The sequence below is a fragment of the Larimichthys crocea genome, chromosome XXIV (genome assembly GCF_000972845.2).
Source record: "Larimichthys crocea isolate SSNF chromosome XXIV, L_crocea_2.0, whole genome shotgun sequence".
Classification (NCBI taxonomy): Eukaryota; Metazoa; Chordata; class Actinopteri; family Sciaenidae; genus Larimichthys; species Larimichthys crocea.
The window spans coordinates 14,263,521-14,284,260 of record NC_040034.1 but is presented as its reverse complement, the minus strand read 5'-3'; the positions used below and the strand labels follow the sequence as shown (position 1 = coordinate 14,284,260).

At 39.7% G+C, this 20,740-nt stretch overlaps 2 protein-coding genes and 2 non-coding genes across 6 annotated transcripts in view; 3 read left to right on the top strand and 1 right to left on the bottom strand.

The window, feature by feature from the left end:
• The first annotated feature begins 3,840 nt into the window (after positions 1–3,840).
• On the top strand, positions 3,841–7,898 carry cln8 (CLN8 transmembrane ER and ERGIC protein). Its single transcript, XM_010738045.3, has 3 exons — positions 3,841–3,969; positions 4,351–4,977; positions 5,267–7,898. The coding sequence occupies exons 2-3, from the start codon at positions 4,369–4,371 to the stop codon at positions 5,582–5,584; spliced, it is 927 nt and encodes a 308-aa protein (XP_010736347.2). The 5' UTR covers positions 3,841–3,969; positions 4,351–4,368; the 3' UTR covers positions 5,585–7,898.
• Positions 7,899–9,317: 1,419 nt separating this feature from the next.
• The window catches only part of arhgef10 (Rho guanine nucleotide exchange factor (GEF) 10), a 46,302-nt gene continuing 34,879 nt past the window's right edge, over positions 9,318–20,740 (top strand). For all 3 annotated transcript variants that reach the window (XM_027274904.1, XM_019262137.2, XM_027274903.1), the window contains exons 1-2: positions 9,318–9,489; positions 16,333–16,442. In XM_027274904.1, coding sequence (XP_027130705.1) covers positions 16,406–16,442 — 37 coding nt within the window. In that variant the 5' untranslated portion in view covers positions 9,318–9,489; positions 16,333–16,405. The remainder of the gene's footprint in view (positions 9,490–16,332; positions 16,443–20,740) is intronic.
• On the top strand, positions 16,542–16,615 carry trnai-aau (transfer RNA isoleucine (anticodon AAU)). The gene has a single exon. It is a non-coding gene; the product is annotated as a tRNA-Ile (tRNA).
• On the bottom strand, positions 18,916–18,988 carry trnaf-gaa (transfer RNA phenylalanine (anticodon GAA)). Its single transcript has one exon. It is a non-coding gene; the product is annotated as a tRNA-Phe (tRNA).

Below are 20,740 nucleotides of genomic sequence, written 5' to 3'. Positions count from 1 at the left end.
TATTCATTTTATTTAAGTAATTTTTGTTAAAAATTAAGACACTGTCCTACTGATTTGTTATGTATTTATTTAAGTCAATCACATATGCACTTCTCAATGTGTTATTTTAGTGCAAGTTACTGTATCATTGGGTTATTTTTTGTATTATTTGAGTAGTTTGCAATAACATATGCATTTTCCTCCATTCTTTCCTAGCTGAGCTATTGAAAGATTTTGCCTCTTTGAGTAGTTTGATCATTGCTGAGGTCATCCAGTGTAAATAATTCTGCAATTAAATTTTTGGAGAAAAAGTTTGGAAAAGTTTGTCTGTGTGGTGCCTGTTTACTCTGGAAAATCAAACCTTAGTAACATACTCTCACTACTATGCCAGTTATAGTAAAATGAAATGATTTGATTAATTAATGATTTTCATTTTATATCTTCAGACACCAAACTACATTATACAGATACTCAGTGCTTGTCCTAAAAACAACAGGATTCCTGATGGTAGTATTTTAGCTCACAGCAGGAGAACCTCAGTGAATTTATCAAAGTGTTCTTGACATTTCATGCATTTTATATCTGTATGCAGGCTGCTAACCAAAAATAACAGCAAGATAAAGCTGAAGGGCACTTTTGAATCACCTGTCAGAGAAAATGCTGTCTTTTACTGTTTTACTGTTCTTGGTTAAGTGAGTCACAACAGTCTCCAGTGATCTGATATCATTGATAGGATATATTGTCACTTAATATAAGTAACTGTGATCTCTTAAAACCTTCCCAAAATATTAAATTTGCATAGTTATTATAGCTATACAAAATGGAAAGTGTCCTAAAAATATTCAGATCAGGTCATCCAAACAAAAACAATATTGTTCAAAGACATTTTACCCAGTAGAAGATGTACTACAGTGATTTAAACCTGACATGGTTGTTTGTCTAAGAGGAATTCTAAAACAATACGCATGTAAAAATGCGGATAGAGTAGCAAAATGTTTGTAGATCAAGGATATGTTGTGTTAGGACGTTGTTTGTGAAGAGTTTTCAATAATATTCTTTGTGCTTATAACATCCTATTATATTGTACCATATGTACATGCTATTGTAATCTTAAGCAGCAGGTTTAACGCAGTTGTTGCTGTGCATTTATATACTTGGTGTTCCACACAAATAACCACGTCTGCTATGAATTTCAGTGCAGATTTCCTGTCAGTACATCTATCTATGACCTGTTATCATAAGATGCCAATTTTAGGAATGATATCCATTGATCAACACTTAATAATATGTTTTTGTACAATTTATCAGGATTACTTTTAAGCGTCTGAATATCAAAACACTCAAATCCCTTCTATTAAAAGCCCTGCACACTGGTGTTCTGAATTATTCTGTCTGATTTGACCTCTTCTTTGATTCAAAAAGTGCATAGCTATGCTGGGAATTTTATGAGGTCACCAAACCCAATGTACTAATGAGAATGACAGAGGTGCAATTTGTAGGGAAAGGTAAGAGTGTCTGCATACTGAAATTTGCAAGCTCCCAAAAGCTTTTATTAATGCAAGATTTTAACCTGCAAGGTCTTTGTCAGGCAAAAAAGATGTAATTTGTCAGGAGAGTCAGGAAGAAAAATTAAACACCTGTTTAATATTTGGTTTTATATATTTTGTAGTTAACATGTTCATTCAGCCATATAGCAGGCATTCATTAACAGGGTTAGGTCATTTCTATTTGGAAAAAAAAAAAAAAAAAAACCTCCTTTAACCACTCACCTCACCAATCTCAAATATACAAGGCAAGATCTCCCCCTGATGGATAAAGAGTGAAACTCATGAGATAATACCGCTGGATTTCTCAGTACACCTTTTTTTACTTTATTCACAAACAAGGTTTAATTTGACTTAAATATTTGGTCAGATGTATTTTTAGGATTATTGAGACATAGTTCATTTAAGACTATTATTTCTATTTATTCAAGAGTGTTCATCCGTTGACTTGTGGGGTGTTCAAAACATTGATATAGTACTAACAGAATGTTTAAACAGCTGTATCATCATATGACCATGACTATTGTTGTTGCAGGTGAGGAAATGCTGTAACTGAATTGCAATACTCACACTATCACTATCACAGCAGGAAGGTTGTTCCACCTAACCTCTTTCTTTTGTGTGTGGAGTCTGCAGGTCCTTGTGTCTTGGTGGGTTCCCTCCAACAGTTCTGTGGTTATCGGTGTATGTGTGTGTGTGAATGTGTGTTATCACTACGGCACTATGGCTATCTGCCAGTGTGCACCTTGCTTCACCGTCTCCTGCAGTCGTGCACACAACAATTGGAAATTTAATCCAGGCTTTTTTGCACAACCTGTATCCTAAATATTTCCACCTTGTAACCACATGTACTGTAAAAATAAAATATTTTACTTTGTTAATAGCATCTATATATTATCATATACTTGTAATATGTAGATGAATGCAATGTGTGTGTACACTGTATATGTAAAACATGTAACAATAACAATTTTGTATATAGTTTTTATCTCAATTTGTAGTTCTATTTTTTATTTCTATTTTTTTATTTTTTTACTTTTTATATAGTTTTCTATTTGTAAAGATCTTAGCACAGGCCTACCTTTTTTGCACAGCTTAAATTTCTTTGCACATGTTTGCTTTCTCTGCACATGCCTAATTTCTTAGCACTGGTTTGATTTAAATTCAGATTTATCTTATAGGTTCATTTTAATGTATGTTTAATGTATGTTAACTGTGTCTCTGCTGCTACTGGATGCTTGAATTTCCCTCAGGATCAATAAAGTATCTATTTTCCTTATTCCATACATGTCCCCTCATTGCAAAACATTAACATATTTGACTTTGCCTCAACAGAACATGACTTTGCATTTATGTTGAACTGAAATATATGCTTTGTTTTGTCTATGCCATAGAGCAGGGGTCTTCAACTAGCCTAAGGTGCCTGCAGAGGTACTGCAGGGGGTCTGCTAAATTTTGTCATAATAATTGACAATTTTCACCAAAATAATTTGTGAGAAAGTAAGAAATATAACAAAAATGATAATGAGTAAACTGCAAGCATTAATATGCAATAAAATGCTGTTTGTGTGAAAAACTATATATATATTATAAATTATTCATTCTGGCCTGATAGTTTTACCGATCATTAACACATATAGGCTAATAACCCAGCATATAAATAGGTTAATAAGGTGAAATAAAAGATGAATTAAGTAAATCAGAATCAGAAATACTTTATTAATTCCTGCAGGGAAATTGTGTTTGTTACACCAGCTCCAAAATGGTGAGTTAGATAGTAAGTAATAGCAAGAAAAACATTTGAAGACTGTACAAGTTGGATAGTGACATCCCAAGAAAAAAACTTTAACACTATACACCTATAAGATATCCAATTTAACACTATATACACAGTTATAAATAACAGTTAAATAAAACCAGTAACAGTAAAATAAAAGCCAAGTAACAGTGAACTGTACAGTATGTAAATCTAAAACCTTATAAAAGAATTTAGTGTTTGAGAGACTGTACAGAGAATAAACTAATTGTTTAAAGTGCAGTATGCATGTGTGGAAAATTGCACTTATGTATTGCACAAGCAAGTGACTGATATTTTGAGGGAGGAGTTGTAGAGAGTGACTGACTTCTTGTGTCTCTCTGCGGAAATATAAAAGTTATTATAAGCCAGGCTTAAAATGTGACACATATATGTCTATGGTCTCTGAACAAAAAACAAAAACATATACACTTCATCATACACACAGCATAATGAATGAGTTTCGGGTCTAACCAATAGGATGGCGCGTTTCCACAGAGCAGAGCGGCGTCGACCAATGGGACACCAGTGGGCGTAACTTCCTGTTTGGGGATCATGTGACCAAATTGAAGTCGTGTGATGTGAGTTTTCCTGTTGCAGCCTGAAGAACCGAGACCGGGACACCGAGTCCGGCCCAAACACCTCGGCACGGTATGTATGATCACCACGCCAACTAGTCTGTGAGGAGAAATACTCACCGCTTTACACTTGTTAGTATTTTGTCTGCGTGTTTGCCGGCCGTAACTTTCACCGTCGTTGTTGTTTTCTGTGCTAACTTTCCCACGCAGTCACTGTATGCGTGTTTTTTAAATGTTTTTTAATATAAATCTGGTTTAAATTGATACAATGACGCTTTTAATGGGTGTAGAGAGGTTATCTTGTTTTACTGACTTAATACAAGAATAGTTAGCTCATAACATCCAGACACAAGGTCCATTAAAGCTAGACTAGTGTAATAGTTTAATAGTTTGTTTATAGCGTCAGTAATGTGGTTAATGATTATTTAATGTGCTTTGTTTTCTGTTTCAATAGGTGACTCACACGCCATGCATGTACCAGCCCCTGTTCTCAGTCCCCCACCTGCAGCTGAGCCTCCCCTCATCTAATATATATAATACCATGGATCCGGTCCAGCAGACCAGCCCTCTTCCCCAGCCCAGTGCTGAATACTTTTCATGGGACTATCGCCTCAAGCTTCTTGGCCTTGGCTTTGCCTTCTATACAGCAGTATTCCTCCTCTCCCACCTCCTATCCAGGGCACTGTTCCCGACTTATAACGCCCTGGTAGCCAAAGAAAAGGTTTTCTGGAACCTTGCGGCGACCCGGGCAGCCTTTGGCATCCAGAGTTCTGTAGCCGGTCTCCGGGCCCTGACAGAGGATTCGGCTTTAACTCGAGACAGAGTGAGGGGGCAAGAAGACTGGTCGTGGTTCAATGTCCTCACAGCCACGGGTTTCTTTGTGTTTGAGAATGTAGCACTTCACACCTCCAGTGTGGTATTCAGGTCTTTTGACCTCCCGCTGGCGACGCACCACTTCTTCGCCCTCTCGGGATATGCAGGGGCCGTGGTGTGGGACACCCACGGCCACTTCCTGCCAATGGTGACGCTGCTGCTGGAGATGAGCACACCATTTACATGTATATCCTGGATGTTACTGAAGGTAGGGGCCTTTAGTGTCCGTCATCCCTTTTTTCCTTCATCACATTTGAGCAGTACTTGTAGTCACCAAATTATTATTATTGCTGGTTGTTTATCTTGTTCTTACAGATTAGATTAGTGTGGAGAGATCATCAGATTTCAGTTCCTCTCTGTCAACAGATAGCATTCTTAGAAAGGGGAAGTTCTGATAAATATCTCTCTGAGCACACATGTTACAAGGATGCATTGTGGTGTCAAAATCAAAAACAAGAAATCAGTTCTATCTGTCCACCTTTCTTTGTCTCTGACAGGCTGGCTGGGCGTGCACTCTCTTTTGGAGAGCCAACCAGTGGGTGATGATCCATGCGTTCCACTGCCGCATGGTGCTCACCTATTACATGTGGTGGGTAATCTTGACTCACTGGGGAGAGCTCACCACCCACGTGGCCGTGCCACAGCTTGTGCTCTTCTTCACTGGCCTCGCTCTGCTTACATTTATCATCAACCCTATCTGGACGCACAAGAAGACCATGCAGCTGCTTAATCCAGTGGACTGGAACTTTGGCAACAAGCCAGCACCTGTAAACGGTGCCATGCAGGACGTTTCGGTCAAACCCCACTCCAGCTGAGAAGTACCAAAAGGTTATGGTTATATCTGAATGACGGCATTTTTTTCCCCCCTTTTTTATGTACTTGAGAAGTCACTTTGAAAGTGACGATACATACACATACACATACTTAGGTTTCCTAGAGCACATTCTTAGCCTGGAATAACTTGTCTACTTTCCATACACACCTTTTTAGCCCAGGGCCATGATTCACACTGCCATTCTGCTACCCCTGGGTTAAATATCCGTTAGAACACGTGACTAATATTTGTTTATGTTTACATTCTTTTTACTTTAGGCCCATCACACTGACAGGTGTTTATGCCTGTGTTCATTTGATTTACAGGGGATAGCGCCACTAACTTGGGGCTAACCCTGATCCTGGGAAGGGCCAGCAAGCCCTAGGCTAAAGTCAGGGGAACTTTGATGTCCCAGGATTGTGCCAGTGTGTGCGCTTTCATGGCCTGGGCCTAAGACGCTTCTAAGTTAAGTGCAGAGTGAAAAGCCCTATTTTAAGTGAACTTTGCTGTTTTTAAAGAAAGCCCTAACCGGTTACTTGTTACTGTCTTGATAAAGTCTGTTACAAGTCTTTCCACAGGCTTTACTTTCAGTTTTCATGTTGTTGTTTTTTTGGGGGGATTTACATTTAGTCATTTAGCGACTTACAGGGAGCAATTTGGGGTTCAGTATCTTGCCCAAAGGACACTTCGACATGCAGACTGAAGGAGCTGGGGATTGAACCACCGATCATCTGATTAGTGTGATCTGTGTTGTGAAAGTCCAAGTTCATCAGTCATATGATGGTTGTTCATTCACAACCGGAAGGAGTCCATGAGACATCACTTCTGACATGACATATGCAGAAGCACAAACTTGCCTATTAAAATCATCAGCTTATAGAGTTATATCATGAAGTTAAAAGACATGACAAAATGTGAAAGAAAACTGTATATCTGCAGCATTTTAAGATTTACATACTGTAATGCTTCTACTATAATGGATCTACCAACAGCTGTTGGTCTGTTGCTTGATAGTCAAATTGATCTATCAAATAAAAAAAGGCTTGTAATGTGTGCTTGCTATATATGAGGGCTGCTTTTACAACAGACACTGATTGGTTAGTGTAGGCAGGAAAATTGGTTTAAGACTAAAGAATGAAGTTCTGTAGGTAGAACCACTGGTGCTATTAGATTTCTAAGTGGAGAATTAGATCAATCCATTCATGGGTCACAGCAGTGTTTTTGGACTGTGAATGCTCTTTCGGCAGAGAGGGAAATATTTACCGTGGTCATGAACGAAAAGGCCTTTAACAGAATCTTCTTTGTTGGTGGACGAAAGCGCAGGACTGGTCGACTCGACAAAGGCTTCTTTGTCTGAAAATGGAGATGTAATGTAGCAAAATTGGAGCAGTATTGATAAGAGAATAACCAAACAACATTTTGATCATGATGATTTATTTATTATTATGATTATACAGTTTTATTGTAGTATTATTTCTGCTAATGACACAGTAACATTTCAGTATGCTTTTTCTTTTGTGTTTGCACACAGTGATCCTATTGTGCTGGAAATATTGGCTTGTTTGGTTTGTCTGTTGTCATAAATCTGGCCTAGGTTTTTGTGTCATTGTCATTCTGCTGCAAACTTTCAGAGATCTCTTCTCAGCATAACTGCTAGAACAGCTTCTGCTACTGTAGCTCATGTTTAGCTACATTTATAATTTCAGACACTGTATTTTTTACCATTTGTATCTATAAGTTAAAATAATACATTTTGAGGATAATGCATCTACTTGAATTGGGCCTTTGGACTGAATCAAAGGTAGCCAGCAAAGTATAAATCATTTAATTGCAGTAGTTATTAAACAGTTGAAGACACATTTTTAAACAAAAGTTTTATTTACCTAGTGCCTGATCATTTACTGAGTTCTGTGTATAACTTTGCTGAGTGAAATCCAGAACCTCCTCAAATCTGAAACGTGGACTCATGTAAGAAGGATGGTGCTGGGTTTTACTCAACATCATCCAATCTCTGACTGTAATAACACAAAAATGTTTGGTGGAAATGTATTTATAACCTGTAAAAGTATTTGAATCGGTTTACTTATAAACAAAAATAATTCTTGGTCCTTCTGATTGTGAATCTGATGTCACTATATCTTTACTAAAACATGCTAATATCAGATGGTGTTGTTATAACAGCATAGGATTAATATGATGGGATGGGGAGATGACTCCCTTTAAGTTCTACATCATATGCCGGACTATTCAACACCCTGTTTGTGTTGGAAAATGTGTTAATTTGAGTTTCAAAATAAAATGTTTCCTCTCATACAGTGTTGTGTCCATTCGCTCTTTCCTAGAAATTATTATGGCTGTACAATAGAGCGTCTGCCTGTAGGTGGCAGAATAGGAATAATGATCCCTTCACCAAGTTTCCTTAGTTCTTTTTTTCTCCTATTTGGCCAGACATGAGTTTGATATTCCAGTCAAGATTTGATTGTCTCTAAAAGATTAGCACAATCCTTATAATAGATTTCTTTGATAAAGCCGACAAGTCCGTTTCAAAATGAAGAGCTGGTTTATTCAAGAATTTTATAACAAAGAATGATATGAATGTTATTTGTGTTTCTATGCAGATTTGATGTTTGTAGAACAAAACAAACAAAAATTCAGTCGGTGTGGAGAAGTAAATGAAAAATAAAAGAAGGAGTGTGTAGGATTTAGTGGCACAGAGCCCCTCGTCTCACATCCTCTCATTCCTAATATGAGGGAGAAACTATTGTGGGCACAACACTCATAAAATATGCTCCTATCTAGTGCCAGTGTTTGGTGTGTCCGTTCTGGGCTATTGTAGAAACATGACATATTTTTAAAGTTTTGGTGAAATATTTTGATTGTGGGTGTGAAGAGAGATGTTCTTTGAAAAAAAAAAAAAGCTACTCAGTTTTGGGGCTGAAGGTACGTGTATCTTTTTGCTCAAAAACAAACAAGAAGAAACAAAAGCGTAGAGGTATCAGAGTCTTTATGTGTGTTTCAGCTTAATAATACTGTATATTGTGTATTCATATGCAGCTGTTTATTATGTGTATAATGTTGACTAAATTGAATCACTTGCATTCACACTCACACTATTACTGTTAATACTGTCCATACTGTAAACGTATGTTTATATATACAGTATTATATCTCATACTGAAACAATACAGCTTAATTAACCTGCACTGTATAATTACAGCAATAATTATGTTCATACAGCAATTGCCACTGCTGCACAAGCTGTAATATCTTACAGTATATATTTGTTAATATAATTTACACCTGCACTATTATTTATATATGCATGTTCATATGTACATATGCATAAACTGCATTTTGTTGTCTCAGTACTTGAACTTACTGACAATAAAGTTGAATCTAATCGAATCAAGTCATTTGACCTAACATGAGACACTGAATGTTTTTGTCAGGACGCTGTTTCAACGCGTTTTATTTGTTAACAGGACACTGCAGACAGTTAAACAAACTTTAGGCCAACATCAGCCCCGGACAGCTGTTTCCAGGGGAGCCACCTCACACTGTCACGTGAGCAGCTTTGGAGCAACTCAGCCCGACCCCGAGCTCGAGCCCGATCCTACCGGAGCAAAAAGACGTTGGAAGCTTGATTGACGTCCCGCACAGCCAATCACAGCCTGCCCAAGTGTCCCTGTCCGCCAATCAGCTGCTTAGAGGAGGTGAAAGGGGTTTTTCATGGATGGAGTCAGTTTGCATCGAAGGGAGTCAAGTTAAAAGCAGGACACTGAGCGAAGACTGGATGTGTTTTGATGTGTTTTAAGTCAGAAATGTTTTACGTTTAACACTTGTGTGGTGTTACAGCGAAAGGGACAAGGTAATTCTTCTGGTGGGGGAAAAAAAAGTCATAAAATGGTGAGTTGAGGACATTTTTTTCAAGTTTCTGACAAAGTTTTAAATCTCCTTTAACATGTTTGTGTTAGTTCAGGTGAGCAGTGCATGGCATTAAGCTAAAAGTGTGATATAAAGTCATGTAAAGTGTGTCTTTATAGTGACTTGAGTGTGTTTTGGGTGTTTTTAACCAGTGTACTGGGAGATGGCTTTAACGTGGCGCCTGAGCTATCTTTGCCAAGTTGCCAACACTGTCAACTTTCTGCTGTGAGAAAGAAAACAACTGATTTTCCCTTCGAGCATTTTCAATGAATGCGTCCTAATCCTGAAGTTAATTGTTGTGAGAACTTGAAATGTCTCTTTTCCTTGTGTTTGTTGAACTTATAAAGCATAACATGGAGTCATTCTTCAGGGTATGACTGTGTCATGAAACATGTCAGTAACTGTCTCAGAGTTATCTCACACTTTTCTGCCCTGTCCCTCCTTGAAGGTTGCAATCGCAGGTGCAAGATAATCTTTTTGCATTCACAAGACTGTGATTAAATAACATGACAAGTTTGCTTTCCTTGATAACAACCAGAATTTTATTCAAACAAATCATATATGAATCTCTGTGCTTATTAAAAATGATGATATAAAGTGAGAATGTCTTGCTGAGCTGCAGCGGTCAGCCCGACTACAAATTCAAGTAGTCATGCATGGCATTCCTCAGCGAAAACCACTGCACAGCTTCAGTCAGCTGGAAGATCCGTCTAAACAGGTAGCAAAACCCTGATTTCATGAAACTTGTTTCTCTTACAAGGTGCCTGCCCGCACGACAAAAGACAAGTGCTTTTAGGAATCTTACGAGCTACACCTCCAAAGTTTCTTTCATGAGTTGTCCACTTCAATCGGCCACTACATGTGTGAGGTGGAACATTCAGGGGGGTGGGTCACACACACACACACACACACACACACACACACACACACACACACACACACACACACACATGCATGTACACACACACAAAATCTCCACTGGTAATTTGTTTAGCAAATAACCACGGTGGCCTGGCTGCAGATACCAATGCTTAATACCTCCCCTCACTGTAATAACACCTAGTCAAGGCTTTCCAGGGAGCACGGATCATTTTTTCCTTGCTGAGATGTAGTGCAGTTTCCTAATGTAAGCACGCGTGTGAGTGATTTCCCTCTTTCGTCAGCTGCAGCTGCTCTCACAGTGGATGTTTTCACCCCTGGGACAAAACTATTGGTGTTTTTGAGGAAATGTCGGCTCAATCAGGGCTAATGCTTTACTTATGTGTGCTATGTATATGCATGAGGTGACAGTAATTTAGCATCTTTAGTCATCGCCACGAACTGCCGACTGTTATATCCCCTCCTGTCATCATTGTGGTCTGTGAGCACAGATGCAGTTCAGCGGACAGATGCCAGGATTTGCTAATTGTTCAAGTAATTGTGACAAGGCACTGGCAGCTCGTGGAAATACCTTCTGTTTGCCGTGACTAAGCTTGTGGTGTCAGAGTACACAGTGGTTTAGGAGAGGAGCATACCATTCATTTTTAGAAATTCAGTTATGGATTCACTGTCCACCCACCATGGGTCCACTGGATTAGCAACATAGTTCAGCAACAGCTGGGAAAGAAAGAAAGAAAGAAAGAAAGAAAGAAAGAAAGAAAGAAAGAAAGAAAGAAAGAAAGGTCACTGTTCTTCTGCAGGTGGATGTGTGAAATTGCTCACATACCACATGCTTGTTTAGCATTTGGGAACATGTTTGAGATAGATTTAGTGCTCAGTGGATATATTTGTTTGTATGCATCCTACTATACATTGAATACTATTTGTATTTGATGCAGTTTAGCCCTCAGAAATGGGGAGAGGTTTTAGGATGTCTCAAAAGTCCTCAGCCAGAAATAAACCATACATATTGCAGTTATATGGCACATGATAGGCATCCTGGACCCTCTAATCGCCAATGTTTTGCTCTATGAATTGAGCTACAGATGAGGACTGTGCATAGGGATTCCAAAGATGTGTGAAGTCAGAGGTCGGGGGCTTTCTTGGCTTCAGAAAGCGTCTCCACCCTTTGAAGTCAGTGACCACGACTTGTACTCTGACGATCAAGGGTGTTGCGGTTTTCCTGTTGTCATTTATTGTTATCGGACCGAGTATCTCTATTTATATTAAAAAGCATCCAGAGCTTAAATCAAGCCCAGTCAACAAAAGCTCTTTGAAGCAGCCGCGTATCCTCTGCTCACTACGCACTAGATAGTGTTCCTCTGGTGACATGTCAAGGCTCTCAAAGCTTTGGTGTGGCTAACTGGGAGGGTGGAGACCAGTTAGGAGTGACAGCCAAGACTGTGGTTGCCTCTGTTTTCAAGTGGACACCACGTTTTGAAATATTTTACAGCTCCAGTCTTTAATTTTGTCCAGGCCAGGAGGGTCTTGTTGAGAATCTGCCATTGTAAAAAAAAAAACCATTTAGGTTATTTTACAGTAAAGAAGCAAGTGTTTAATGGGGTACTGTAAGATCGTGTCATGCATTATAGTGGTTATACTATATACTCTAATATGACACCATGCAGTAATGAGTCATTGTGGTAGCTTAGCATTGACAGCATTCATTTATGTTGCCCTTCTGACATCAGACAGAAGTATTGCAGCCCTGCAGGCCTGATTATTGGAGTGTATTCCTGATTACCCACACAGGCATGTAATTATAACTGGTAGCTGATGATTCGTTTTCTGGTTGCGTTGATTGTTCATTGTGTGTAGGGTAGGTTATGTTACATTCAGTGGGGGATTGGGTGGAGGCACAAACACTCATGCCATTCATGAGGACACTGTTACAGAAACAAAGGAAAAATGTAATTATGAGGAGGATCACTTACTTGTGGTGTGTTTTATTTTGATATTTTTATGTATGAACATGCTTCCAATTTATCGTTTACAGATCTAATCAACAGTTTCAACTTGTAGGAGTCAGGATTTCCCACTTTCGAAAGTCGGCTATCCTGTGTCTGGAGGATTCTCCACCCCTTTTGTGGTTAGGGTGGTGGTGGTGAAGTGTGGCATCAAGGCTGGTTGGCCCAGATACTGTGATACTATATGAATGAGCCACAGAGGTTTTGACTTAAGATTTAGGGAACAGGTCACATGTGCCACTGTGGATGTACATCTCACCAGCATTTATATGGCATTTGTGTCAATACTTTTAGATTTTCAGCATCGTGATGAGGCTATAAAGAGGTAACCTTTTTCCCTTTTTAGTATGCTGCAGGTTGCTGTCCTGTCCTCCCCTGAACTTCCACAAAAGTACATTACAGTACTTTGTAAAGCCTGTCCTTCCACTCTTTGTAGGCCTGGGATGTGCTGTTTCTGCTTGGAGCCTGATTACTGTAATCCTGGCAGAAGGAGAAGATTGGGACACACTGCTCAATAAAACATTCAGCCAAAGAGCTGCAAAGCTAAAGACAGACACTCACAGCAGACTACAAGTCTCTCTCTCCCTCTCTCTCTCTCTCTCTCTCTCTCTCTCTCTCTCTCTCTCATACCACCCTCTCCTCCAGGCTTTTGTTTATGACTTTCAGCCTGTGTGTGGAATGCCACTTGTCATTAAGTGCGCTCCAGAAAACCCTATAGAAGAATCAAAACCCTTCACAAAACCACGGTGTTTGATGTAGAATAGCTCTTCAGCAGCACAGACAATTATTTTTTTGACTGATCTCTGGTCGCCATCAGAAGTGAGGGGTAAAATCTATAATTAAACAATATGGAGAAAAGTTTTTATACCATTTGCTGTGTCTGTCTGCGAGATTCATCATTCCATCATTGATTTCTTCTATTGAGATGATTTTATGCATTGTTGATAGAAAGGTGAACACTCAACCCATCCTTTATTTAAATAGTTTAAATAATAAAAAAGAGGCATTGTGAGATATGGGAAACCTAGTTAATTTATGCTTAATCATCAGGACTCTCATTTTAAATCGGAGAAACCTGAAAGTTCTTTGCAGTTGACATTTAAAGTCTCATCCTAGAGACAGCTGTGCATTTTTCTTTAGTGAACATAAGTGGCATCGTATTCTCTATGTTGAAGATTATGTTGACAGTATGTATAGTACATGTGTATTGTCAACATGTTTTTGATCCTTGTCATCGTCCCTTCTTTGACATAGGTTATTAAGAATACACAGGTGAGCAAATTGTCTGCATTACAGCAGCAGGCCAGATGACTGTTTTCCTGTCTACAGCGCACAACTCTGCCGTTCCAGCATGTAATGACATGCTCAGCTGAGTTTGTCATCAACTATGTGGCAGATTTTTACTTCCCTGGTGTCTTCTCCTCCGTCCTCAGTCATTTCTCTCAGATTAGACTGTAATACAGTACCTTTGAGCTTAACAAGCTTGATTCTCAATGAATTCTGATGAATAGTTTGTTGTCCTCTCCATAAGACACATCTAGTCACCTGGCCGCCTTTGTTGCACAGTGTAAACGTTACCTGTTTACAATGCTGCAGCATAGACAGGTTGTTGACAGATGCTACAGATGTAGGAAGTGCTTTTGTCGAGTTGGTCATCTCCATGTGGGTGAGCCAGGTGCTTCTATGGTGCACACCGCATTTGAAGTCATACCACACCGCAGGCGATGCAGGATGTAATTTGTGGAAAGGTGCATTTAGTTTTCTTCAAGAAGCAGGTTAAAAAAAAAACAAAAAAAACAAAACAGAATAATTACAGGAGAGGGGGACTAGGAGATCTGCAAAGAAAGCAGGAGTGAGAAAGGCTGTCTCAATGTTAGTGAATCAGAGCCATCGTGTTCTGTTACAAGAAAGAATGTAATGCAACTGCTTTACTAAAGAAACAAGAGTTTTTTTTTTCTTTATACTTTCACCGTGGGATTTCTCTCTCTGGGTCAAGAAGTGCACACCTGAATATTTTACCTCTTCTCCCCTCCTTCCTTCCTTTTCCTGCTGTCCTAGACCTTGAACAATACATCTGAAGGGAGACATGAGTCATCCCTCAAGGCTCCTGTCAGGGCTAGGCTGCTAGTTGTCTCTCCAAAATGTGCCAGTCACTTTACAACCATGTGTGTCATGTAACTACCTGTTTCGTACATCATGTTACACCAGGCTGTGCAGTATATAAACCTGAAGTGTTCCTCGTCACCAGTGGTACTATATAACATTATAGCTCCTCTCCGTGTCTTTGGATTCTTCCCTATTGTGTAGACTATTTCTCCTCAGGCTATGTATACTCTACCTACCTGTTAGCGCTAGCCTTATCTGTCAGCCACACTGTATTGAGCGCACACTGGCTCTGTGTGCTCACATCCACTGTTCTGGCCTTGTGCCCGGTGAATAGGGTGGAGGACAAAGAAGCAGAGGATTTCACATTATTTGTAGACAAAACAAGCTTTGAGACTTGAGTTATCCTTTGGATCTTGTTTGCTACAATGCTGTGGAGTAGGCTTGTCTTAGTCACAAGTAGACTAGTTGTGAACTTGTGTTGTGGCTTGTATTGAACTACAAGAGATTGCATGGATATAATATGGGACACACATACCACAACAATGGCTGCTTTATGCCATGGCATGATGTCATGAATCTGTCGTCTGTTCTTGTGGATACGAGAGAGTTAAAGACGTCTGGGAATAGCGCTGTTTTTTTTTTGTTTTTTTTCTAGAGGAGGTCTTTGACAGAAACTGTCACCTCTGGATATGAATTGTACATCTGCAAACAAAGGCTGTGCTGCAGAGGAATGCAATGTCTCTCATGCCCCAGCAGGTCCAAAGGTCTCTCCTGCCTCAGCATGCTAATGACATTTCCCTGGGCCAAAATGTGGGGATGCTATGAAGTTAAAACATCACGTTGACCTCTGCACCCTAAGTGCTCATACATAGTGTAGTCGATTTCAAGTCGTGTCAAGAGTCTAGTCTATTAGCAGCATGTTGCCACCTCTGGAAGCCTATAGAGGCATCATAATGTCCTTGGGTTTTGAGTTACTTTCAAGTATTTTTCACAGCCTGGGGGCGTAATGTGACCTGAGAATAGATGATTCCAGGGCTAAGTATTGTAAGTAGTGGTGGCGTTAAGTGGTACTTAGTTGTCTAACCTACATTTGATTGTATTTGATCGCTTATCTTGAAGAAAATGTGCAAATATAACTACTTGTGGGAAACCAGTTTATTTAAGAGCTCTGGTAAATTTGCTCATTTTGATACAGCCACAGCTGAGTAAACTCACGGAGTGAAGCGTTTGCGATTGACTCCCTTTGAATCATTTAGTACCCGAATTACCACAATAAACAAGAGTTGAAATCTGAATGTGAACCTGATTTGAATAACCTTGTTTTATTGACAGAAACCCCCCCCAACACCACTCTTCTCTTCATAATGGTTACTCCACAGGGTACGGCCTATTAATTAAAATGGTGGGCAAGTGTGTTTATACCCATGACATCACACACGCCCACAATTAGCATGAGAAGAAGCTGTGTACACTTCAACACGTGGTATTGTCAACAGTCCCCAGGAGCACTATAAGAGCTTCTTTTGTTTTCATTCACTCATTCATTTGTCTGAATTAGCTTTGGTTCAGATTCTGATGTTGACACAAAACGTACCAGACCGTGACCACAACACAGCCACGCTCCTCCGCTGACAAAGTGCTGCTGTGATTTAGTAACATGGAATAACAAACGTGGCTGGGCGTTCAGTGACTGACTGGCTATCGTTTGCAGTGCTACAAGTACCTAACTTATGATGTATGAGAACATTCTTCAGTGCTAGTTTCATTCGGAAATACTGTGTGTATCAACCCGCCCATTAGGCCATTTTATGACGTTTGTCTTTTTCCTTCCTAGGAATGTGTGTCGGCGTAGTCGACCCCCTTCATGCTGCTGACTGAAGAGCTTCTACAGGAGAAGAGCAGCAAGCATGGACGTGGAAGACTTTCCTCCCCCACCTCCTGAAAGTAAAGTCAACAAAGATTTGTCACTCGCACTCTATACACTTTGCTCAAATCTTCACAGAGAAGCTGGCAGAGAACGAATGTACACTGGTTGCAAACATGGGCCGGTTAGCTCAGTTGGTTAGAGCGTGGTGCTAATAACGCCAAGGTCGCGGGTTCGATCCCCGTACAGGCCACAGCTTTTGAGTTGAGCTGTGTAGCTGAATTAGTTTAAGGTGGTTCTAGTATATAAGGTATTCATTGGCACACACAGCAACAAAATCCATAGACATATATGGAGCATAACAAACAAATATCCAATATCAGGAAAATGTTATGCTTATTATTTTTTTAATCAATTAATTAAAATAATTTTTTTTTTGTAGAAATAAATAGTTTAAGCCTCAAAATTGTGATGACTTTCTGCTTTTCTTTGTGTTACGTCAAACAAATTAAGAAATCTGAAGACTTAAGGAAATAGTGATAGTCTTTATAGTACATGAAATGAATTGATTAAATAAGAAATTAAGCTGCACATTAATTAACAGCTGAGTCTCAAAACATCTACTAGAAAAACTACAGACATCTTTGTTTTGACAGTGTTTCTCGTCACATGCGTGTTTGGTCGTCTGTTTTTAGAAAAAAAAAAAATAAATTACAGTGTTAGACCAGCAGTGTCACCTGCTGGCTTCTGTTGGTCACCCTGTGGCTGGATCACTTCCTGGAGGGCTAGTGAAACTGGACGGTATGAGTAAACAACACAGATTCCTCTCTCCTCCACGTCTTCACCGCTGTGGAGTGTGTGGGCAGAAGAGCGAGGGAGTAAGGAGGGTAAAATGTGCTGCGGTGCTGCGAATACCAGACAATGTGCCTCAGTATTAGACTGAATACTGCTGCAGCACCATGCATGCATACACACACACTCACACACACACAGACAAACACACACAGCCTCCGGGGATTGACAGAGGCCAGAGAAATGCTTCGTCTCCAGCTGGCCAGTCACTTGCTTTGTTGCCAGGGCGATGCTGGAGCGGATTGTAACCCGGTGACTCATTCGAGCTGACCATTATGTAGAAGACTGGAGATGTGACCCACAGAACAGAATCTATATTGTGATTATGAATTGACAATGGACACCTCAGCAAGGATCTGTCAGCATGCACACACACTTACATGTACACTATTTTTCTCCATGATCTTGTACTTTGTATAAGGCCTTCCCCGATTAAAGATTTTCCTAGTTGATTAGTAGTCGTTAGTTGAAGTTATTAGTTGACTAGTTGTTTATATTGCTTGACCTAACAGTCTGTGTAAAGTCAGCAAATAGGACAGCTAACTAGCTAATGGCCGCTAGTACAGTTATCAGCACTGCGCCGGTTCTGCTACTTTCATCCTGGTGACACGTGCAACAAATAGAGTTTAATATTTTTTTCTGAGACTATTCAACTATTTAAAAGTTGGTCAACTACGACTCATCTCATGGACTGACTGTTAAGCCAACTATAAGGTCTGCACATGTTTTTTATTTCTAGAGTATGAATATTGTTTAGAAGCGCTAAGAGATCCTGACATGACTTATTATGCGTGCGGGTGTGAACAGATTTATAAAGTAAGGTCAACATTCTGCACGGTCTCTATAATTAAGCTGCAGGGGTGCTACCCATACAGCCATCTATCGATGGTCTCATCTGCACATAGCTGCAGATGCACTATTGAATGGGAAGTTGTCATTTTGCCAAAAGCGGATCAGATCCTGGCCTGTTCTGTTCTGGCACAGTCAAGTGTTTCACATTGACACCGCAGAGTGAGCATCTGAGTGCATACTGGGGCAATTATTGGCGTATGAATAAACATGTCACATTCCAGGAGTACCGCTGACTATCAGCGAGCTCGCTGTGCCTTATCTCTCCGTCCCACACCATTCATTATCGCACAGATGGAAAAAGCCTGATAGCATCTCCATTTCCAGGTTTTCTCTTTGCACCTCTCTTCTTGTTCAGCTGAAGTCATGGGTGCAGATGGACATGGGGTCACAACTTTGACCTGGAACATTAGTCACAGACTGTTCCCTCACACACTGACTACAGGGTTGAACGACTACTTGTCAAGCCTAAGGGAATCGTACTGGTGATTTAGAGCTGTGTACACTAGTGGAGGAGGGACTTCAAAGCCACTGGGTTTGCCACAGGGAGTTTCTTTGAGTTAAGATTTACTTGGTCACTATCAGTAGACCGCTCATGCCTGGAGGCAGAACACAGCCTATTGCAACACTGAATGTGGTTCTTTTGTTGGTAATTGTGTGTAAATAATAACCTTATCAGATAATGGTTAAATAGCCACATAAATTCTGAAGTTGACTGTGCAGCAGGAAGAACGTTGGAAATGTTAGGTGTTAGGGTTCAGGTTAGGAAAGGAAACAGGAAAGCTCTATGGAGGATTTGTACAGATTTTTATCTGTGGCTATGAGGTGGTGGGAGGAAGGGAGAGGTCAAAATGCCGAAACCCGGGATCGAACCAGGGACCTTTAGATCTTCAGTCTAACGCTCTCCCAACTGAGCTATTTCGGCTGCTGGCTCTGCTGGGGACATGTCGTCAAGTTCTGCTGGAAATGAACCCACGCAAACTTGTTTTCTTTGGGAGCACAGGATATGAGAGCAAGACTTTCAACTGTAAGTTAATACAATCAAGCTGTGACTACTGATGAAAGCGCTCACAAAGAATCCACGGTATGCTTGCAAGTAAAACCGTGACAACAGATAGAATATCATTCTGAGAAGTTTAAAGATAGAGTACCTCGTAAACGTGTAGTGACTACAGAGGAGCTGTGCTTTTTCGCTCAGTTTATCCTTGTGTGAACCCCGTTGAAATGGTTACCTAATATTTTCCACAACATTAAACTCAGGCTGATTTCATTTGAATGTCGTTCACTACTACACTGAAAGAAACCTAAAATAATGCCTTAATATATTCCGCTCTTTGGGCCAAAATCTGAAGCCAGCTGATGAAAGCTGAGTCTATGCATTTCTAATCCTTTTACTCTCTCTTGCTCTTAATTGAGCTTCACTAACTCAGACCCACACACTATTCATCAGATCAGAAATAATGTAAAACTGAGGCTGCGCTAGTCACTGGAGGGAGTAACAGCTCGCTTTCCTGCTGGCCTAATTGCAGCGTGGAAACTGGAAAGACACGTTGTTCCTTTACTGTCTGCTGCCAAGCGCCTGCTCTGATGTGAACGTGACGCCTTTGAATGCTAACTATATCTTATAGCTCTGCCCTAGTTTGTTTTTGCTATAAAGTGGAGCAGCTTATGTGCTGTTTTGGTGCAGATCCCTGATGTAAAAAAATGTGTAAGAAAACATACTGCTGCAGTAGACCCCACCCTTAATTATAAGTCTGTATGTGGCTCAGTCCTTAAACTTTAACAGCCCAAGGACTGAGACTACCACCCACAGTGTATCTGTTAATGCTCTCTAAAGGAGTCTTGGAGTGACATGATATGATTATTGAGTTAAATCCTACCTAGATTTAACTTATGTTTAGCCAAATCCCCCAAAGCATACAGTGTGGTATAATGACGCTGTCTGTCATCCAAATGTCATGTATTTCATTAATCTAAGCTCATTTATGTGGTTTTCATACAGAGGGTTACCTTCTTGACTGTTGACAGGTCTAGAAAACCAAAAAAAAGTTTTTAGCAGAAGTTTAGATATTAGTGCTTTGTGTATTGTTCTTATTCACAAGACTTTATATTTTATAACTGAACCATTCCTCAGTTCCTCATAGCCACTGCCCATTGTTTAAAGCGATGTTTACAGACTTATTTTGCAATTCACTGTTGTAGAAAGTGTCTTTTCTTTTCTTTTTTTTTACCCACATAAAAAGGCCCACTTCAAAAACATTAATATATGCTTAACTACACTATATTAAAAATCTTTTCACTGCTTTATGTTGCTGCCAGACTCAGTCTTTTTCTTTTTAGTGGAACTGCACCGCAGATCAGCTGTTTGGATCATGGTACAAATAGCATCATCAGTACAATGACTATGCAAGTACTTCAAACAATGCCACTTTAAAATAACGCAAATATCCCTTTAAATAATATTTGGTACAAGTGCTATCCTTAGTTACTGCAGGACACACTTTTCACATGTATTTTATGTTGGAATTGAATTTGAATTGTGTTATTTAATCTTTATTCTTTATTTATTCAGTCTTCATCTGTTTTATCCAACAGGGAATCTGTCTTTACCCACACTATATGTCGTGATAACAAGATGAAATAACAATGGTTATATCGTTTTTTGTTTATTGCCATC